Source organism: Netta rufina (assembly GCF_964035555.1).
Source record: "Netta rufina genome assembly, chromosome: 2".
Lineage (NCBI taxonomy): Eukaryota > Metazoa > Chordata > Aves > Anseriformes > Anatidae > Netta > Netta rufina.
The window spans coordinates 65549352-65573026 of NC_140124.1; the positions used below are offsets into that span (position 1 = coordinate 65549352).

General features: G+C 35.8%; 1 protein-coding gene across 10 annotated transcripts in view; it reads right to left on the reverse strand.

Annotated features, from left to right (window-relative positions):
* Nucleotides 1-10393: 10393 nt before the first annotated feature.
* The window catches only part of CLASP2 (cytoplasmic linker associated protein 2), a 138284-nt gene continuing 125002 nt past the window's right edge, over nucleotides 10394-23675 (reverse strand). For all 10 annotated transcript variants that reach the window (XM_084281942.1, XM_084281941.1, XM_084281933.1 and 7 more), the window contains 9 exons: nucleotides 22929-23072; nucleotides 22376-22482; nucleotides 21544-21697; nucleotides 20575-20803; nucleotides 15423-15616; nucleotides 14728-14856; nucleotides 13483-13689; nucleotides 12368-12484; nucleotides 10394-11255 (listed from right to left, as the gene is read on the reverse strand). In XM_084281942.1, the coding sequence (XP_084138068.1) occupies nucleotides 11169-11255; nucleotides 12368-12484; nucleotides 13483-13689; nucleotides 14728-14856; nucleotides 15423-15616; nucleotides 20575-20803; nucleotides 21544-21697; nucleotides 22376-22482; nucleotides 22929-23072 (1368 nt within the window). In that variant the 3' untranslated portion in view covers nucleotides 10394-11168. The remainder of the gene's footprint in view (nucleotides 11256-12367; nucleotides 12485-13482; nucleotides 13690-14727; nucleotides 14857-15422; nucleotides 15617-20574; nucleotides 20804-21543; nucleotides 21698-22375; nucleotides 22483-22928; nucleotides 23073-23675) is intronic.

Genomic DNA, 23675 nt, shown 5'->3' on the forward strand with positions numbered 1-23675 from the left:
TTCAAAGGGACTTGGAATGGCAGATCTTGAGATAAGCGTGGTGGTAGGCAACAGAAGCAAATACAGGGGTAGCAGCAAAGACAGACAAGGACACGGTGAAAATGGGCCCTAAGTGAATGAGGTTCGGAAACAAAAGCAAGAGGAGACACCTCCTCTGTGCTGAACAGCACTGAAGAAGGGAGTGGGAATGGAGCTGTGCGTGGAAGTCCTCACTTACCCTTGCTATTTGGCTCCTTTTGCAGAGCTATTCATGTCACCTGCAAGCAGGACTCTGTCAGGAAACTCCTGCACCTATTCTTCATGTCTGGTTTACTGTCCGAGTCAATAGAAACAGCACTATGTTTGCTACATATTTGTGTTAGCCAATCCAAATTTCACATCACCCTGACCCTTGCATTGAAATGGACTGATGAGGTAAAATTCCACTGAAAAATGTCATTAGTTTAACATTTTTGGTTATCAGAACCCAGGTATCACTTAATTTCCTTGCATTTTTAAAACAAAATTTGGCATATTTCTGACAAAAGCATGCTCCTCAACAATTCTACAAGACCAGAAGTAATATCGTGATATGGTACTAGGCATGAGACTACCAACAAGTATGGTACTAGGCGTGAGACTACCAACAAGTAAATACCCATATCAAAATATACATGTATTATTAAACACTATCATGTTTACACACATTGTAATTAGTGGAAAAGTAATAAGCTAAAGTTTAATACAGAGAGTGTTATAAATTGAAACTCAATTAACATCAAGGTAATCTGGAATCTATGTATCTCTTGTCAAAGCGTAATCATTTTAATTATATGAAAAATTTTGAATAGTGTACACAGATATTTTAGTCATGAAGAGGTGAAGTAAGTTCATAGGGATATGCTGATGCAATAAGCTATATATTGCATCAGAATTTCAATGCAAAGTGTTCAACCAGTGTATCTGGCCTGAGACTAGAAGTGGCCCGTATTCCTGATCCTGCATATCGATATGCAGCTTCAATAGACAAAACGCATTTTTCAACATAGATACGAACCACCAAGGTGTCAATAAGTCTGTATGACTTCATACAGAGTTTTACCTTTAGACTACAAACAAAATTTGAAAGAGAAACATTTAACACATTTATGAATATCACATGAACACATTTTGTTGCACATACTTATGGTGGCAGAGTTGTGAAGATAATGAAAATGCAGTAAAGCAAATCTCCACTGTGGTGACTCCACTGCACAACCTTTTGTCAGTGGGTCTGTGACCACCAACTCTGTTAGAAGGCTTGAACTTGTGAATTAGCAAAGGCTCTGTAGTCTACGTTATTGTGTGTTAGACCATTTCAATTATTATCATTAAAGTCATCCCCAGTCATTTTTTTCTTACCGCAGGTAGCTGCTGTTACTGGTGGGATACTGGTGATGGTGATAATGTTCAGGCTGGTTGTGCCAGAAAAGCATTTTGGGATGAGATGAGGCGTTGTGCTCAAAGAGATGGTCACTGCAGTGATGGGAAAAGAGAAAATAAATACACACATTCAAATTAAAGTTGCAGTTGGTTCCTCTCACACCTTTATATTTAGCCTCTGCCACCAAGTTTGCAGGTGTCACCCTCTCCAGAAGAGGCAAACGGCTAAAGTCTTGCCTGGTTCCCACCTCCTCTCCTGCTCCCCAGCCTTACTGCCTTGTCAGCTGCTGCTCAGCTGCAGGGCTTTATTACCAGCTGGTGTGATGTCAGGTGCAGCCCAGACTTGACCAGCATTGCCCTTTCTCTCCTCTCCTCTCCCACACCATCACTGTGCAGAACTGCACATGACAGAGCCAGGAGAAAGAGCAATTCCGCAGCACTGCTGCCCCAGAGAGGCAGACAGCTTTCCCTACACACAGTCCACTTGAAGCACACAAAAAACAGAATGTGTGTAGGCATGACTGGAGCAAAAAAAAAAAAAAAGGGGGGGAATATGCATTGATGTCTTTAAGACAAGCAAAATAGTTTTGCACCCCTGTTTAGACTGTATCCCTTTTACCTTTTCATTCTGTACATCTGTTCAAGTGCCAGATTACAACATAGTATACCTTACAGTTATTTTATTGTCATTAAAAATACAAAATAAAAAACCAACAGAACACTGTCAAACTGCAAGGAAAATACTTACTACAACTCCCCCTCATGCCCCCAGCCACACACGCACTCTGAGGAAAAATCATATTCAGATGCAAACCAGCTGCTTGGTGCACCCATGTCTCAGGGTCATTTGCTTGACCAGGATTGCAGCTAGGATGGTAGTATGAACTTTAAAACAAACAAAATAGTACTGATCCTGCTAAGACTTTAGCACTCAGAGTTGAGGGCACACATCCAAAAAACTCAGCTGAAGATAGTTACCTGCAGAGGGTGCCCACTCTGCTTGAAATAGAAAGGACTATTGAAAAATAGGAATAGTTTGCCGTTATTTTATTTTATTTTATTTTTTTAATATCTCCTCCTCCTCCCCCCCCCTCCCCCCAAGCATTGCTCGGTCACTGCAGTTCATTCTATAAAAGATACTTCAAGAAGTTATTGCAATATTGTGAAAACACTCCAATGTGAAAATTAGTATAACAAGGAGCAAGGCTCTGGGGAAAAAAATAAAAGGAATTTTTAGAGTGCTAGCAATAAACAGCAGTCAAAATACTTCAGACAAATAAGTTATGTTTTTCCTCTTTTTGGTGATAGTTCTTTGTTTTTTCATAACGAGGCAGTTCCCCCTTTTACCTTACCGTTTTTATTCAACATCAAACAATGCAAACATGATGCAAACACAAGAATAACAATAAAAGAGGAACTGTAAATACAGGAAGAGAAAGAAACAATCACATGTGATGCTGTCTAGAAAAGATGACAAGAATTGTGACTGCTGGTTTGGTGATTTTGAGATTGTTCTCCATGAGGAATGAAGGTACCTCAAGGAGGGCTCTCAGGACACAGTTGCACTTGCATACATGAGTTGATCTTTGCTCCAGCAAGGATGAGAGCTGGATAAATATTTTCAAGGTTAGTTTTTCCACTTACAACTCTGTGTGTGAACGAGCATCTTTGAACAAGTATAAAGGGCTGCACAAACTCCTGTTTTCACTGATTGCTTCTGCATTTTCTAATAATTAAATTTGATTTCAGAAACAGTAGATATCCTGGTATTCGGTTTGCTTCATCTATCATCAAGTTGTAAAACACAATCACTGTGTGTTACATGCGTACAGCACATTTTATTTGGAAGCCTCATTTTCCCTTTGCACTGATTATTAGTAAGGATTACACATTCCAGAAACATTCACAATCTTCCATTGGGGATGTGAGCTTCGCATGACCTCTCACAAGAGGGCACCTGTTTTGTTCTGTGACTTGTATTTCTCTTGAAAGGAAAGAGTACTAACAGAAGTTCTCCTTATCTTGAAGGACTTTGAGTCCGTAGCAGGGTGGCTGCCACTTCTAACTGTACCCCAAAGGGCACGTGTGGCTTTGAATCATCAGGCACTTTATCCCCCCAAAATTAGTCTGTTGCTTTTTTTGACATATGTCGGTTTAGCAAAATGCAGGTGGAAACACAAATAATAACACAAACACAACATATCAGAAGTCCTAGATCTGTACTGACCTCAAGACAGCCTGTTGTGGCTGAAAATAACTAATGCTGTAATGGGAGTCCAGGCTGGCAGGTGCAGATTAGGCTGCAGGCCTGGGTTTAGCCTGTCTGAGGGCAGACAGTGAGCAGGAGCTTAATCAGAAAAACAAAATAGGAGCATCACAACAAATGTGCCCATTTAGTGTCAGCTTCATTTGATTTTTCAAGAGTTATGCTTATACTGACTAAAAATAACTGAGCCACTGCTTCTATCTAAAGAAGCTGCTGTCTCAAGGAGAAGAGGTATTTATTAGTAGAGGGTGTGATGATGAAGACTATTCTGATCATATGTATTGTGTCCAGCTTAGTTTCTAAGGCCCTGCTTCTTCTAAAACGTGGAAGTTCAAGGCCTGTGTTAAGGGTACCCCTCGTGGTGTGCAAACTATTTCAAACTTTTGTGTGGCTGCCACTATTGGCCATCGTACCCCACTGCAACCACAGAGGCAAAGCAAGACTGAAGCTTGTGGACTGTCATGTAAAACCACGTTGCTAATTCAGTAGGGTGACAGCTACACCAATCCATTTAATTGGAGTTGCATATTCTAATATTTAAAAGGCTTTATGGTTGTTATGGCAGTTGCACAAGTAGGCACATCACAGTTTAAAAGGTGACTGTTGCAAGTTTCTCCTACTTTGCAGAAGCCACTACCATCCTCCAACTTTGGAAACACAAAAGTCATCGTTTCCTCAATTCTTGGTCATCAACAAATACAACTTAAACATTTTATCAGGAAAGATGGCTTGGGTGGAGGTAGGCATTTGCCATTGCAAAGAAGCTCAACTTCCTGAAACTATCTATCCCACCATATCTTTTAAGACATCTTTCTGAGTCCCTCTTCATCAATTCAATTGCAGGCATTTGTAGCTTGAAATATAAAATACATAAACACACGCTAACACAGCAGTGTGACATCACGCATACTACACAGTGCCTGGAATTCAGAATACCTGGCTCAAATCAAGGTATATTTCACCAGGTTACCTTCCTCTTTTGTAGAAAATTTGCTTTTCTCCCCCTACTATGGGTTGGCAAGGGGCTTGATTCTTCACTCATAGAAGCTTTGAGTTCCTTGTAAGGAAAGCATTAGACAGAGCATGCAGAAAGTGTTAAGAAAACATTACTATTAAAACTGAAATTAAACGTTAAAAAAAAATCCACTCAGCAATTAGTACTTCATGGTCTTGTATTTTGACTGATCTTCCTTGCAAGCAGTATATGGGGATAAAATTTCAACTACAGTATAACTTCATTTTTTTTACATCAGGCTAACTTCCCACATTGTATTCAATTCCGGCATTTTGCTTTGTGAAGTACTGTGTATTCCCCACACCCACACCTGCTGCCCTTGACTAACCTCTAGACATAAAGGTATGTAGTTACCTAGTTGTGCAAGTTTGGGGACAAATAAGGTGAGTTTTTAGCACTGTACTGTTTATTGTTAAGGGGTTATTTTTGTTTCTTGGTTTATAATCTGCCCCATAAGTACTAAGCAGGTTTCAGCAAAGGAGCATTGTATACACAAACAACAAGAGACTATTTATTTAAAACATCTCTTGCTTCAAGGCTTGTGTATAGCATGCAAGGTCCAAGCTGAAATTTGAGGTGGGGAGGCTAATGTTTTACTAACAGGTGTATCTGTGCTAAGTACTTCAACATATGGTGCCTGAAAAGTTTTATTGGATTTTTCCATGAGCAGCATCCAAATTGACATCTAAGTAGCAAATCAAATGATGCCTTAGTAATCTTTTTTTTTTTTTTTTTTTTTTTATATATATAGAGAGCAATCAGTATCCTCACTTAACTTTGTGACTACCCTTCTGCGAACTACAGCAAATGACAATTTTATTAAAATTGTTTACATACGCAGAATGTCCTCCTTGATATTTGTTTTTGGCAAGTAAAAAAATATTCCACAGACAACACTGCATGAAAAAATTCAATTCAGCACCACATAAAACATTGTAATCTCACAGACTACGGATATATTCTGAGGATCTTTTTTTCAATAAAGTTTTTGCTGTCAAGTGATGACTTTTAGTTCTGCTTGAAATACTAGTATTTGGATTTGAAGACTGCTGTGGCAATGCCAGCTTGCTACGTGATCTGACACCATGTACAGAAGAGATGGTTCAGCTCCTTCTAATTACTAATGGAAAGGATCCCTTCTACCTGAGGAATCTGTGGTACCCAGCCAGGTCTAATGTTTTCTAGCAGTGTGCTACAAGCAATTTAAAACATGCAAATCTTCAACTGAAACAGACATATCCAGTTCCCCCACAGACACAGACATGTATTTCAACTATTTAAATCAATTTAAAATTGTTTTTTCCTCATCTTCCCTGATATTTTAGCACGTACTAGATATAAATATCTAGTATATATAAATATCTAAATACATATAGTATAAAGATATATACTAGACACTTAATAAACTAGATACTAGATGTCTTTTTTTAGTCGTCCTCACCCCCCATAAAGGGGGTCACTCAAGGCCTGGGACGTTGACCTTAGCCAACATCTCTGGCATAAGTTTCTGATCCCAGAGTGCTGCCAGAGAACCAGTCTGAGATCATTCCCCAGTCTGATTTGTCTGCAACAGACAGAGATGAACAGATTGTGAGGGAATACCTACTAATCAGTCTAGTTGACTTTTGATGTCTGTCCGCTGCCTGATGTACATGTACATTTTTGTTTTTACTGGTATATATCCTCCTTGGCAAGACAGGGGCAACCTTTGAACTGATCTTGACACAGTTAACAGAGCTGACTGGAGTACTGATTTCAGTAGGAGTTTATGGAGGTACGAAGATTTCTTTTGGTGGATAAAAGCAAGATCTAGAAAAGGAAGCAAAATAAAATGAAAGACTTACGAATCTTTGATGCCTAATATAAAGTTTAATTACCTTTCTACCTCCTGACGATAGTAACATGTCTCGATATTTCATGTAGATAATGCTGTTTTTTCCACTGAAGAAAGGTATTTTCCATATATCTCTACCCAGCATTATTCTCAATCTTACTCCCTCAAAATATGCTTTATTAGGATCACTTGCATCTACTTAAAATACATCATTAATTTTATTTTTGATAGAAGTCATGTTATTCAAGACTGCTTGCCAAATAGCATTTCAAAGTTTCCAAGAGTTACTGTTTAACAGCCATTTACAAATGAAGTTGTGATTGTGTCTGAACCATAGTATGTAAGTTCTAAGTAAACATGCTCATTACCCTAAAATCCTATTGATAAATGAAGCAACTTCAATAGTTGGGGGTAACCCAAGCTGCAGAGTCTGGGAACCCCGAGGTCTTAAAATATTTCAGTATACATGGGTAAACAAGATGTATAGAAAAAAGGCAAATTAAGTTCATTTTTTTTTTTTGTACTTGCCAGACTACCACAACTTCCCAAACTTCCCAAATTACTGAAAACCATCCATGTTCTAACAACAAAGATTCACTTAAGAGAATATTTGTCATATAAGATACATACTTAAAAGCACATGCTTCTACAAATGCAGAAGGCATGATTACAAAATTCAGATGGGAACAAAGTAAGAAGTTTTCTTTAGAGAACATAGTATGAATACTAATACTAATCAGTTTACCAGTTCAGTTGGGAAAAAGCATGTTTTATTTCTCCAGATAATCCTCCCGTTCCCAAACTGCCTATCTATCCTCATCTTATTTTTACTGTATTCTATGCTTCTGTTTGCTAAATCTCAGCCTAGCACAGCCAACCAAACCATACTTTCTAACCCGTCAGGGGGATTACCTGTAGCATAATTCACATTTATTCCTCATTTTATCTTTTATGATTATTTTCAAAGGGACAATGATATATTCAAAATCTGAATTCTTTTGCTGACAATTAACTGTGAGCACGTCAAGCCTTGAATCTCTACACACTTTCTACATTGATGAGTTTGTGAATTTACTCGAACATTTAAACATTCATAGAAGATGCTAAGAATGTGCAAGTCTTTAAGGATAAAAGTGTGTGTTCTTTTCACTCTGGAACTCAGACCACAAATAATAAACATGACTCAATCTGTTCCAGTCTTTATCTTTAAAAACAAACAAGCAACCAAACTCAGGAAAATTTACATGATAAATTCTCTTCCAATTTACATTTACTATCCCAATTTCAGCTTAACAGATGTTACCCAAAATTATCTAAAGCAAATGACATCCAAGTCCAAGACATTCAAGACGTGCATTTCCTATCCTGATTCTGCATATAGTTTTCTTTCCTTTTTTTTTTTTTTTTTTTTAAGCCTGAAACCAGCCTTTAAGAATCACATTTCAGTATGCAAACCACTGCAATGATCTATCATTACAGAATATTAAGACAGGCTTTTTGAAAAAGAACAATACTAATTACTAATTGTCCTAATTTTTTCACAGGTCTTTATGCCTTTTTTTTTTTTTTTTTTTTTTTTTTAAGATAAACCACCTCCAGTACAAACATAAGGCATGACTAATCATAGCTCAATGTTAATTGAGCTATTGTCTATTTGGGGTATAGGAAATGAAGGCAAAAAACAATGCGGTGAATCTGGTAACTGGCCGCAGTGGAGAACATTTTGTTGCAAATTCTTCTGGCTTCATGTAATACAAACACGTTCTATCCACATACAGCGGTCCCATCTTTGTTGGAAACAGAACTAGTTGTATTGTAACTAAAATATTCATTTAAATATATTGCATTTAGATTTTCAGTACATGGGATATCACACTTAGAACGTTTAAAGATGTCTTAGAAGCACAACTGAGGGACAAACTTTGTGAAAATATCTCCTCTTCTCCCCCTGGAACAAAATTTTTCAGTCATAGGGGAAAAAAACATTTCTTTCTTACCAACATTTTTTTTTACAGATAAAAAGTTATGTTCATCCAGAATATATATGGTATGTTTCGATAAACTTATTTTTCAGTATGAAATAACATCTTCAAAAAGATGACAGAGCAAAGTCATTGTGAAATGATCATTTGAAATAAATAATACCTATAGAAAAAGCAGGAATAATATATGGAACTATTAAACTTAGAATGTGTGCGGTTTTTTTTTTAAATGTTCTGATGTGTAATCAAAATGTAAACTACAAGATCTTTAACTAAAAATATGTGACATATTAAAAAAATAAAATGCAAGCAATGCAATAGTGTACAAATAAATGAAATAGTAAACAAGAAGCCTGCTGAAATGAAGGAAACATGGTGTCCATTAAAGATAATATGCAACTTCCAAAAACCATTTTTGTCTAGCATACCTATATTCACACCATATTCTCAAATGCTAAGTCAATTTACTAACAGAGTATCTAAAAGAACATCATTTGGACACACAAAACACGAAGATTATTGTTTTAAAACCAATCTTGTTTCTGTCACCTTTATAATCTTTCTTATAGCGTGTGATCAAATGAAACAGAAAACCAGAATGTATACATTGTTTTTTTTTTTTTTTTTTTAAGTAATGTTATGTACATTTTATTGCCAGTATATGCACAATGGTAAGCATAGAACTATAAATACACAATGCAATTAAACAGTAGAAAACAACAAGAAATGTTACACATAACAGAGGAAAGAAAGAGGAGATGCTATCTTCTTGGTGTAGGTGTTAAAAAGGGCTAGTGATGACTTACAACAGTCTCTTTTTTTCCCCGCTCTTCACATATATTTCTATAACTTTTCCTCCAAATAAATCTCTGCAATGGCACTGCTTCTTTAACAACATCTCAGCTTTTTCTATCAGATTCACTTCAATCTTAAGTGAAAACAATCTTTTGTGTAACTACAAGCATCTGACAATTTTTATTCAGTTTTGTTTTTATGGTACCTAGCAAATAAAGTGTATAATTAGTTTCTTATAATATTTGGCTTCGTGTTGAAGAATAGAGTTTTGAATATGCATTAAGTCATCATTTGGGGAAAAAAAAAATCTTGTAGATAGTTCTTCTACTGGGTGCTATACGCAGCAGCTCACTGAAGAGGTAGAGAGAATTTTAGCCTAGTATAGATCATCATCCTTGGCACTACTATTTTCTCTCTTACCATGATACACTTCCTACAACTAGATAACACAACAGTCAAAGGGAAAAGAAGCTAGGGAAAAAAGTTACCACCATTTCTGGGAAGGGTTCTACTTCATCCCAGTTCTCAGTTAACTTGTTGCTTATATCCAAGACAATAAAAAAAAAAAAAAAAAGAAAAAGACAACATTGAGGGACACATTTACTCGATCCTTGCTCTCTTTCCATTATTAAGTTCATAAATACAAAGAACCATTATTCACAATAAACTAACTCTTTTTCAAAAATGGAAAAACAAACCCTGGAAACATTTCCACACCTTAATCCAGATGGGTCTTGAGGATGCTATTCAAGAAAACCATGCAAATAGTCTGGTGCAGCTTTCCCACCTCATCCAAAATATATAATTTTTAAAATTAAAAGGTGGCAAGATCCATAGCATTTATGACTATTCCCCCTCCCCTCTTTTTAAATTCAATGCAGAAAATCTTGGTGCTTTTAGGAAGTTAACAAATAAATAGTCTTCTGCACTATTGTCATAAAATCCCATGTGAGTTACAATACACGACTACTGGTTCCAGCAATTAGGTTGAAAGGAAACATTCTAGTGATAAATACATACTGAGCATGCTTGGGCAGAGCACTCCATTCTGAAGCATCCTGCTTGAAGAACGAAAGGTGACAAGGATGGTTCACGTCCATCAAGTGACCATTAACTCCCCTGCTAAAAAGCAGACTGCCACACTATCACTGGGTTGGCAGTGCTACCCTGAAAGGGCTGTCTTCCACACTAGGAGGTACTGGTTGTACCAGCCCTCTGCTGCGCACACTGAATTCTTATTTATGCAACAAACATACAACCAATGAACAACATCACTTTTACAGAACTGGATCAAGCCAGCTTTTTTATAGGCATATTTCTCAATCTCCAGAATATCCTGAACAAGCCGTAAATAAGATGATGAACCACCAACAGTGACCGAGTCTCACTGCAGTTCAGACTAGTTCTGCCTTGTTTCACATCACTTCTTGTTTCTAGTGAAGGACATGATACTCAAACAAAACAGCAATAAAAACAATGTTATCTGCAGCTGAGTAAAAGCAATGGAACTTATATTTTAACTTCTGAAGCTTAAAGCATACCTTTTTAATTAGGGTAAAAAATGTTTTTAATACAGTAACACTGGCAAAAGTTAACGGGAAGACACAGAGGATTGTGAACAGGATAAATGATGTATTAGATTATTTATAAATTTTATTTTGCTTTGATCAACAGATGTTAATACTGTTTTTTCCTTGGATTTGGAATAATTCTATTGCAACAGTCACATGCAGGCTGAAGACAGCCAATGGTTAAAGAAAAAAAAGGGAGGAAAATGAGAAAAAAAATGGTTCCAAATGTCGTAAGATTTTTCCTTGCACTTGAAGAGGGCCTGGCCCTTGCTTTAAGAGACCCGGTTAACTCCTGTCAGCTTCATTAGCTTTGTCCAGACATATCTGCTGTTGCATCCCCTGGTCCAGAGCCTGTTTGTGCACGCTTGATGTAAAGGTTCAGTAATTTCATCTGCAAATTTAAGCCAGAAATTTGCTTTAGTTAGTATTTACAAACTGTACATACTACAGGAATGACACACCAAAGTAAACATTAATTTTGCTTTCAGGAAAAAAATGGTTTATGTTACATAATTAACTGGAAGGTAACATACTTAACAATAAAAATATTAAACACAGACAATTTCTCACAAGGAAACAGGTCAAGCATCATTAGGGATGTAAATAAAGTGATCTAAGTTAGCTAAATTAAAACGAGTGGATTATTTTCCCCGAATTACAATGCTGTTCTGAAATGAAGGAGGAAAAAAAACTACCTTAGGCGAATGTTGAGGTTTTAAGCCTCTAGTTACATTTGATTTTCTTGTACCTACTAAATCTTCCAATACTGCCTAGAAATACACTCAGTGCCATCACTGCCAGAGAGTATTCTTAAGATGCAACTGTCTTATTCAAAGATACACAAAATTAATTGTCCCGTTTTATTCCCAAGGACAGACTCCCAACACACCTGTTTGCATGTAAACAACAGTATGTACAAGATGTCAATAAAACCCTAACCTTCCTGAACCAAAAAGGAACAAAGGGTTTCCCCTGCCCCCAAATTCGTGATACTGTAAGGTCTAATGAAAGCAAAACAATAAGGAGGGAAAATAAACTGTGGAATATAACATTTGCATTTGACATTTAATGCTTTCCAACTGCATAAAAGTATGACAAGAAACACAGGTAGAAAAACCCATGCTGAATATAGCCATTATCACTATTTCAGAATAAGAAGTCTGACAGTGTACTCAAGAATGTTCAAAATATTAAAAATGTATTTTCTAATTTTTTTTCAGCCACTGACAGTATGCAACTAGATCTACTAAATAGCAGCAAGAAACAACTTATTATTTTTTACATTGCTGAAGTTTGTGCAAGTCCCTATATTTACACATCTATGGATTCCTAGTTTTGAACCTTCTATGCCAAAGTTACATTGATCTTCTGAGAGCTTCATAAGCCCTGGAAGTTTCATTCAGATACGTACTTTTATGAAACTTTCTGGTAATTGCAATGGAAATACAAATGTGTATATGCAATTATGATCCAAGATATATTTAATTGTAATCTTTTACTTACTTTACTGCCAGTGAGTTGACTGAGATGTGGTTTTAGTTCATCACCAATTACTGCATGAATGGCAACAAGGCAGAAAACACATGCCTTACGAACACTGCTCTCTGAATTATCATAGCCCTAGAAAGCAATAAAATTAACATTAATAGCTTATCAGTTAATGATTAAAAAGCCTCAGAAAGCTGTTTACTTCTTCTTATAATAAATACATTAAAATCTACATTATGTGAATGTTAAAGGAGCCCATTGAAGCATTCCAAGAAAAACAAAAAAAGCAAATACAGAGCATGCACTTAAAAGGCAGGCTGTTTTGACAGTTATTTTCCATACTGAAAAAACATTACACATTCTTGTTCATAATTTATGTTGAAAACAGAGCTGCTGTCATGTTCTGGGTTGAAATGCATTAAGGAAGAACACAAGGAAAACTGTTCTGGATTATACACGTTTATTTAAAGCAGAGGACTATTAAACTTAGCACTTCCATACTCTGAAAGAACCTACTTCTTAGCAGGGAAAGATTCTTTTCTTATCTCCCACCCCATTATTTAATGCTTTTTGTTTCCTCATGCCTGTCTCACACCCTCCTCTCAGAAGGCCCCTGCACTGCCTCTACCTTCCTGCAGATGTGTGACTTGACCACAAGCAATAAAGACAGAAATCTGCAGAACACAGCTGTCGAATTCTGAAGTCTGCATCCAACACATGTAAATTAATGTATTTTGCCTTGTTATAAGGTGGGATATAATTAAAAATGGACAAAGAAATAGAAACCTCTGATATCCTTATCTTATTAAACTTACCCCAGTTAACCGCTTTTTTCCACTTGCCTCCCCCAATTCCCAGGTTATAAAACCCTACAGTTATATATACATACAACATGTCCAATTTCAGAACAAACAATCAGAACTAGATTTTGACTCCTAACAACAATTACAATTCAACTACTTGACAATCCCAAAGATTGTTCCCACTATGAGTTATTTTGTGTCAAAGCAGCCATCAGCTAAAACAAATAAAAAATCTTTCATGAGAGCCAGGTGGTATTGCTTGAAAAAAAAAAAAATCTTTGCATTTCTTCTATATGCAGAGGGTTTTTGTTTGTTTGTTTGTTTTACCTGTATTAGACCTGGTACAATCTCTGGTAAAAGCTGAGTAAGAGTTTCTTTAGATACTCTCTCAATGACTTTCGTCTGCATTTTGATTGCAGCCAGATTAATGGGGTAATCTGCAGTTTGAATAATTGGACAAAGAACTTTGATGCACTGATCTGGGCTAATGGAAGTAGCCAGCATGGAAGCAGCTTCTTCAGCAGATCTCACCACCTATTGAAAGGAAAAAAGACATGGAAAAATGATGTACAATTGAATTGCTGTGATCTGTTATCTGTCAGTACTGGTCTTGAACATTAACTTCTCTTAACCACAGCTCCATTATATTGTAAAAATATGTACATTACAGGACTTTGAAAATGTATCACTATTATTATTATTACTACTTATATTACTTATACTACTTATATTACTTGTATTACGTACTACTTGTTTGGCCTTTGATCACTGACAAGTCCCATATAAAGAAGTCTTTGCATGGGGAGCATGGGAGCGTAGGGAAGGCAGGGAGATGTATTCATCTAATAACAAATCTGTATTCTTCTCCTACCATCAGTGACACTGATGTAAACTGTTTAATGTTTGGGTGACTACTGTATTTGCTTCTTGTATCTACGTGCGTTTTCCTTTGCTGTGTGTGCTCACATCACAAAAATTTCTGAGCAAGATTACAGTTAGCCTCCTACTTCTGAATCCCCTCTCTATTCTCAGCCACAGGCAAATCTTCTTGTTGATATCTTACAGTCCTTTCTCTCCTGAAAAAAAAAATATTCAAAGACATGCTCTTGAATGGTGCAGAGCTGTCTGGAAATGGAAAAGGCTGATTATTTCCTTGCCCTGTTCAGTCCCATCTCTCAACCATGTATGTTAATGAAATCCAAAACATTACATCAGAACTCCAGGATACCTGGCTTAAGATGTCATACAATGAAAAACCACCTTCAGTTATTCTTTGATGAGCTGTGATCATTGGTTATGACTCTGTGTCCTCTTGGGCAGCACCCAAAGCAACTGCTATCAGGGCTGACATTAACCATTTCAGAACTTACAAAACCACAGTTCTTTTTTTTTTTTTTTTTTTTTTGCATACCTATGTTAACTAGCAAGAGCTGAATGCTTGATTATTACACAAATTACTTCCTCAGTAAGATCTAACTGATTTGTCAAACACTTTCTGGACATACACATAGCTATTTCATTTTGTAATATTTTGTCATAACCTCAAACAAACGGAGTTAACTGATTACTAACCTCCTTATGGGGGTCCTTATGAGCTTCTAATGTCTTCATTATTGTGAGCTCTGCATAGTTCTTAAACCTTGCTGGCTGGTTTCTGAGAATTTCTCTTAGAACTTTCAATGCCAAAGCTCTAATTGCATACTAAAGATTAAATATTAAAATAAATTAGTTATGCATCTTTAAATAGATATTTGTTTTAATATTCGTTCAACAGGAAAGCTTTTGATAATATATCAGATTTTCTATGCATATATGTAATACAAATACTGTATTAATAAATTCAGCTAAAAAATTGTTCAGTAATTCATTCTTCTCTTTCTGCAATTAATTCAGGTTGTATATCACAAATATGCTGCCATCCGGAGTTATTTGTGCTACCCAAGAGCTGCTACGTTGCATACAATTTTACCCTTCACAAATGTCGATAAAACTTTTAGCATCACACAAATGCATTATTTTTGAAAACACATCGACAAGTAATTATTTATTTAAATCAGAACAGGTATTAGTGTCATTCTGAACCTCAGCAATTTAAAAACGTGGCACTTACAGGGAATAATTACATAGAATTCAAGAGTTTTCACGATAAGCATTACTTATTTATAGAAACATATAGTGATTTGTGCCCTTCCCTTATGACTTTCAAAGACACTGAAAGTAAACCATGTGCTTTGTTAACATTCTTAGTAGAAATTATCTAAATTTACCTCTTTGTCTCCAAGTGTTTCAAGCAGCAAAAGCAGTATTGTTTTAAAGTGCTCATCCCAAACACCAAAAGACTCTTCTTGAGTTAACTTCATGAGCTCATAGAGGGCAGTCTTTCTTTCCTCAACTCTCTCATTATGGTTTGATAACTCTTTTAGTAACTCTGCGACCAGATCAGAATGATCCATGGGAGGCTCTACCAAAAAAAGAATACACAAACACAGTTTTCAGATTGTTGCATATAAATATTACTGCAAATAAATATTAGTGCCTGATGCACAACTGTAAGATATCTTCTGGGGTAGCTAGCTGACTTTCTAGCATACTTTTGTATTTTCCACCCAACTTAGCCGAAATTACAATTTCAGTATTTCATTTTCAATGCAGACAACATTCCTAAACAAGCTTACAATCACAATAAACAGTGATACCACAAAACAACAACAACAACAAACATTACCAGTACAGTTTACTGCAGTAGTTTTTACTCTTGCAAGATAAAAAGTGGTAAGTTCCTCTACCCTTTTAAATCTGATGTATACACTAAGGGCCAGCTTTCCCATGTAACACTTCTGTCCAAGAAGATAAACTTGCATATTCTCCTTTAGTATGATATTACTGAACTGCTTAGACTTTTGTAAGCCATGGTTCCACAGCAATGGCTTGTCTGTTCATGGAAACAGAAAAAAGCTGCACAAGAGTAGAGCCATTAGCCCCACAGAGATTGCAGGGAATGACTGCTATCTCAGTAACTGTCACTACGAGACAGCTCTGGATTTCAGCTTTGATTAACAGAGAGAATTTCATGATGATGGAAAAAAAGCACCAGTAACAACTCATATTTGGAAACACTGGACTGCAAACATGGAGATCTGCAAACAGCCAAAAAAAAAAACAAGCCCTTGTGTGTGGTATTAATGACAATTAAATATTGAACTATTGCCTTTACTCCATTATCAAGACCAATTTAGAAAGAAAGACCAATTTAAGAAAGAAATGCATATAGCTTCTACCTTTGCACCAAAACTGGGGTGAATTAACAAACTTTTTTTTTCCTTGGAAAAGTCTGAGAGCATTGACATACATTCTTCTTTCAAAGAGTAAACAATATTAGTAAAATGCAAGCATTCCTGCAACTGCATCTATCCTAAAATTATTTCACTTCCTTAATAGATAAAATACATTTTCCCTAACAAATTTATTAGGTCATATGCAGAGGAAGCACAGCCCTCTAACATCTTATATTGTTGTATTCAATATTGTAACTTATAAATAATGTACAAAGAAACAAAAAGTAAAAGCTGAATATCACATATCAAGGATCAAAAACCAACCAACCAAACAAAAACACACTGTTTTTGTACCCAACATTTCTTTTTGCATTGTTTTGCATGAATAATCAACTCACTAACACCTGAAAGCAGAAACCTTTTTTTCTGCAACCACTTCCACTGCCTCTTTATTAATGCATGATTTGCAAATTCTCCAAATTGATCATTATTGTTTGTCTAAAGGACAAGCTCGAATTGCATTCTGTAGGTGCATTATGTGAGTAATTATTTAGTACAGATGAGCAGAACGGACAATCCATTTTATGGAAGCAAGGGCATTACTTGTATTACTAGGACTATTATGCTTGTTCTACCGAACTGTCAGGTTTACATCCATAGTAAATCCTATTTTGGGGAATGTACATCAAAATGTAATTAGCAAAGCAACCTATATATGCTTGAATAAAGCTATTTCGATTGTGGAAATACCAGAATGAAAGAAGTGGCAACTTTAACGTATGGGGGGAACGGGCCAAAGAGTGAAGGTACCAGCCATATCCATACAGGAATAAGGGGGAGCTCTATTAGCTGAGGAAATAGATTTCCTTAAATAAATAAATAAATTGCACAAAACGAGTGTGTGGGTGCGCATGCCTTGACAGCCTGAAATTACCATTCCTGGATATGATTTAGCACCCAGTGTTTCATTCCTAAACATTCTCCAGATAAGAAAGGAGAAATACATTAAGTCATATTCAAGTCTACTCACAACTTTTTGTCTGAAAAGAAAAAACAGAAATGAGAAGGAGGTTCATTTGAATAAATTAAAATGTACCTTAAACATGTATGTATTAATATTATGCATATAAATATTTGTTAAAGAACATCTCTTCTCAAACCAATCAAATAATAACCTTTTGACAGGCTATACAGTGTTGGGGGTAAGAAGGAAATTAAGGTATGTTCTGAATTAAGTAAAGATTTTCCTACTGCCTGAAACATGGCCAAAAATGTCAACAAGGTGGGTACAAACCTTGGATGAAACACCTGCAAAATGACTGGATTATAAATGGCTTTCTATTTATCTGGAAGGATACAAATGATGGTGTCAGTTAAAAAGGCAGAGACTTGGAAAACACGATCTATGGAAGTACACTGAAAAAAATTAGAGGGACATGCTTTGGAAGGGGACACTGGATTTCAAACAGGAGCTGCTGAATGCTTTTAAGAAGTCTAGTAAGTGCCTTAGAAAACCACATTCCCCTATACTTCTAATAAAGGGCACATCCCATGGAAAGAATGCTAGTGCTTTGAAGATTTAGACTGTTCCTATGAAAACCTTTTACTACAAAAGTGGTAAAACACTCAAATGCACATTTGGGGGGGTACATTGTGGCATCTCCTCTAAAGGAGTTTTTTTTAAGTGTTAGATGAACAGTCTGCAAAATACGTGTTTGTGCCTCAGTGCTGTTGATTGCACAAACAAGCAGCCAAGATCTCCCCATCCAGCCCTTTATATCCATGTCTTCTCCCAGTAACAGATGAGAAGATACATCGGAGTCCGATAAAAACAGGAACTGTGTGTCATAAACACCGTGAAGTTGCTAAAAAGTATAAACTAGAGTTCAACAAGCACTTCAGGTTTATGGGAAAAGCACGCAATTCCTAAGTGAGAAACTGCATGCATAAATATTTTGCCATATGTATAAATGTGTCTTTTTTTTTCCCCATGCCAACTTTTTCAAAATCATCTTGGATGTAATTCTAAAAGTAATGACAATACACATGGTGCTACTAAAAACTAAGAGTGTATTCCTGCATACGGGAATAAATGCAAGTACTTTTTTTTTTTTTTTTTTTGAATTGTTAATTAAAGAGCAGTCCTTACTAAAAACTTTGTGCTACTAACTCCAGCAAGGACAAACCACTACTGGATGGGGATGCTTCATTCCATCCGCTCATAAATTTAAAAAAAAAACAGACCCTGCTGGTAGAGCACAGATTGCTTAAGTTCATGGAATCTTAAAAAAAAAAAAAAAAAAAAAAAAAAAAAAAAACACCTTACCACCTTCTGTTAGTTTAGCACATTCTTATGAAAGGATACTCCATAAGCTTCAAAGCTTCAGATGGAACTACACTGTAAGTTTCTCTGATAGTGTGACAGTGATTACTGTAATAACCTCAACTAGCAATGGCACTTGAGAGAGCAAACACCACAGACCATACACACAGTGAGAATCTGGTCCCAGGAACACTTCTAAACATTTAAAAATCCAAGCTACTTTTGACATAAGGAAGAAAAATTCAAGATTTTTCAACAGAGACTAGCAGTTAGCAGCAAATAAAAACCAACGTAAAGTATAAGAATAACTTAAGAACTTTCAGAGTTTACAGGAAAATGAGATGAGAACATCAGAATGTGATTCATAAAGAAGTCTTAACAAAAACTATAAATATATATAAATTCTATTTTTTTTTTAATATAATCAAGCTTTATTTTGGTATGTCTTCATTAAAATTTCACGAAGAAAAGATTTCTCTCTTCTGCACAACTGCTATTATACAGAAATAGCTCCAAAAGACAAGTCAATAAAGAAAATAAATAAATGTTGAATAAATAATAATTATTTGACAACACGTTGCTAGAACAGAGTGCATTTGACTGCAAAGGTATTTCCCAGAAAGTCCCATATGTTCAATAGCTTTTATCATTTACTTTAATGTGATGTCAAGAAATACATTATCAGAAGCTATAGAGACTGATCCCATGTAACAACAGGATCACCGTAATGCAGAGTTTTGCTCATAAATATTTCATGTGAGGATGACAAAGGTATTTAATTATTCATATTTACATGAAATAATCCGTAAAAATTTGCTTTCTCTTAAATTTTTTTTAGAATTTAATAACTAACCACGTGCCTCTTTACTAAGCAGAAGAGAAGGAAAAGAGGAATACACTTTAGATTATTTTTTTTTTTAAATGTAATGTAAACTTGAAGCCAACTCATAGGATAGCTGAATAAAACACAATGCCAGAACATAAGTTTTGTTTTTCAGGAGTTTAATACATCTTTGCAGAATGTCAGAGGGAAAACAGAAGGGGCGGGAGGGAATACTTACTTGTACTTCACTATTAAGACCTTTGTTTAATTAAAAACTGAGTTTATTCTATAAATGAATATGAAATATCAAGACACGAATGAAAACCACAACATGAAAAATACCTGCTATGTTTCCACAGTATCACTATAATCACTACCCAAACTTCCCCCAACATTTAGCTATAAAAAGCTCCCAAAAATATACTGAGAAATAGTAAAAGGAAGATTTAGAAGCCTACAAAACAACAACCCAAGTTCTTTCATTTACATGGGCTAAATGAAACAACTTCCAAGTAAAAGACTTTTTTTTTAAAAAAAAAAAAAAAAAAAAAAGAATGTTTACTCAATAGAAAATGCCAACGTCACATTTCAAATGCATATATTTTACCAACAAAATACTTAATATTTAACCTAATTCCCAAACTGATTTGATCCAGTTTTACTCCCTTGCTGTAAAGCTTTTTAAATCTCAACAACAGAGCAATCTGCTAAGTAAATTTATATTGACAATCCTGCTATAGAACATGCTGCCGGAAGTATACCATATAGTTCAGTAATTATCTCATTTTCACCCCCCTAATCTCTACAAGTATCAACCAATCCAAAAATGTCACTCAGAAGGATTACTAACAAACTAATTTGACATGTATTATTTATAAAACCTCTCAAAGCGGCACTGGAAATACATATGCTGTTAATGATAAATTCACAAAGTCAAATGAAAAAGATGAAAAATCTCACCATTTTCATTCTAGCACAGAATGCAATCTGAAGCTTACCATCAGGAAATTGCTCTGCATCATCATCAAACATGGCTTCCTTCAAAGCAGATTTATTAAATGAACTGATACTATCAGAATAATTATATGGGTTATAATCTCTTGAACGTGGTGAAGAATGAGGAGGCATTGTGTTGAGTAATGATGTTTTGTTATCGAGAGCTGTTCGGGCTGTATCACTCACACCACTTCCTGCTCGTAGGTCTACTATTCCAGAAGCACTACAGATCTGCAGAAAAAGAAGTATCATACAAGCATATACAAGATACACTTACACTTTTCAGTTAACTACTTCACTAATTCACCTACATAACAAGAACTTACAAATATCAAAAAGTTTCCTAAACATTCCTAAATAGACATTAAGCTGGGCTTCAGATAAGAGGTCTTAGCTAGAGGTCCCTGAATTTCCTTTTGTCAAAAAAGTACAAAAAAGTCTTCTGGAGCATGTATACTTTGAAGTTCATGATTAGAAGTGGCTGTCAGCGCTTCATCTCTGTAATTTGATGCCAAGTAATTAAAATCATGTTTAAGTATATACACTTAGGGCACGTTCAACAAACCTAAAAGCTGAAGCTCCACACAAACAGAAGCTCAGAACAGGACACATATAGCACTAAAAAAACTGCATGTTTTGTATGGATATTAATAAAAACTCTGGAAAAAATATATTAGGGTACAGATCACTCAAAAACTAAACTCAAGTTGTTTTATGAGATAAAATATTTCTAAATTGTTAACATTTTAAATAAACAAATAGCTAATGCCACTTAAAATTAGCATTTACATTTCGAAAAGGTGCTTCAAGACTAGGAACTTTTTTTTTTTTAAACTCTGACACTGAAGTTAGGAGGGATGTCCCATTTCGGAAGTCACAATACAAAAACTTACTTAAAAAGGTGTTATCTTTGTAGTAAATCAGGTATTGGGCTTGGCTTGCCAATACCAAGATGCACAGAGTTTACTCACTGAATCAACTTCCTCTTTTTTTGAATCTCGTTTTACAGGCTCATTCATATCTTCTTGACTACGGAAACTGAAATTCTGAATGGCTTCAGTGACTCCACGAAGAGAGCTGTAAATATCTTCAGAATTCATATTTTCCGTATCATAGTCGAATGCACTGTGGGCCATGGAGAAGGACATACAGAGTAAGATGGATTTACTTTCTGACTCCATACTTCTAAATAACATTAACATGGAACTATAGACCCTTAGGAAATATTAATAAGATTAAGCACTGGGTGTGGCTAGACAAGGAAAGGGCGACATCATGCAGCAGCATCTGCCTCAAGAAACACACTTCTGCTCCATTTTTCTCCTGTAAGTACAAAAGGAACTTTTATACCATTCTGTCTTTATGAGAAAAGTTCCACAGTAACGGGGAGTGATTAATGTATCAGTTGATTGCCAAAACCAAAGTTACAAAATCCACTTTACTGACAGCATTTGGTAACAATGCAATTTACTACTTTTTTTTCATTTCCCTATCTGGCTTGATGACCTGAGTTAGTCTAACGTTTTCTAGACATTAAACATAAACCTTTCTTCTGTTAATATGCCGTTTGTACTGTGAGGTGTACAGCCCTTTCCCACCTTAGGCCATCCCTGGCTCTTGTCAGACACTTCAGGGAGGTGGAGCACTTCACTGTACTGTCTTTCTGTGGAGGAAGGGGAATTATTTTTCAACATCTGTGACTGTGCAAAACTCACTACACTTGTTCACAGTTGGGATTACAATTTTGGAGAACATGTAGTGAAGACTTAGATGCAGAATTGCAGCAACAATGGCCAACATTACCTTGGTGACAAAGTGTTCTGCGATGTATTGGTTGGGGAAGTGAGAGGACTTGACCAACATGCTGGGGAGCGTGGAGTAGGTCTTGTTAAAGGACTTCCCATTGATCCCTGGAAGAGGAGAGATGACAAGAGCTACTCCAGTAGAACTCAAGACTTCAGCTTCCCCTTTGCCTTATCATTGTATTTATTTTCCAGTGACCAGAAAAATTTAAAGAGCTTCTACTTAATTTCTTGGATTGTCTGACTAATGACAATAACTTCAACCAAATTTTTTCAACCATTTTAAAATAACTGAAGTAAGAAACAAACTACTCTTAAAAAGTACTTTTAAACTTAGTATGTCACTTTATTTGGAATCAACATACACTGAGAAAGTATCAATCTGTGGAAGAAAAGAAAACACATTCCATAAAGAGTGCTATCTCCTGCTAAGGACTCTACAGAAGACTTGTGTTGCCTCTATCAATCTTGCTCTCACACATAACTCTACTGAAATGGACTTATATTCAAAACAACAGTAACTTCAGAAGGAATAATATAAGAGGTATAGATACCTGACCACTGTTGCCTGTATTCCGGAGATGATTATGGAGAAGCTTTGTGGCTCCATCTTGAAATGTTTTTGGTAAAGCACCCAACAGCATTGTAAACTCTGGAGTATTGAGTTCAAAAAGGGAAATCAGCACTGCCTGTGCAGCCTAGAAGAAAATTCAGATTGAAGGCATTTAATTGAGTTTCTGCAGTAATTTTATCAGTAAGAGATACTACAATGAGGGAGAATCACAAAAGGTGATATAAGTATTAAACAAACTTGATTAAAGATACTAACAGATGTGAACAAACAATTCTTATTTGCTGGTAAGTGAGCTTAAAGTTCAAATATTCCAGGCACATACCAATGAGCTTACACTTTGCACCATCATCCTAACAAGCAGTCTTTCTGAAACATGATCATCCTCAACCCTTCTCACTAAATAAAGGCCTGAAGGAAGCAGCGAAATTGCTACTAAAAAAAATTGCTGCTAAAAATTGCTTCTAAAGGGTTTAGCAAGTTGAACAACAACAACAAAAAAAACCCAAAACCACACCTGAACACACCAAAACAGCAACAAACTTGGCAATTCCTTCTGAATTCTGCAAGTGCTGATTCTACAGGTTATAACTGATAGACTAACTTTCAAACATCAAGAGGAATTATTTAGTTGCCTGCATATTCTAAAGACGAAAGCTCTTAAGTATCGGAGTTTCTAGTCTACTCAATTCCACAACTCACATTTTAGTATTTTATCTTCAATGGCATC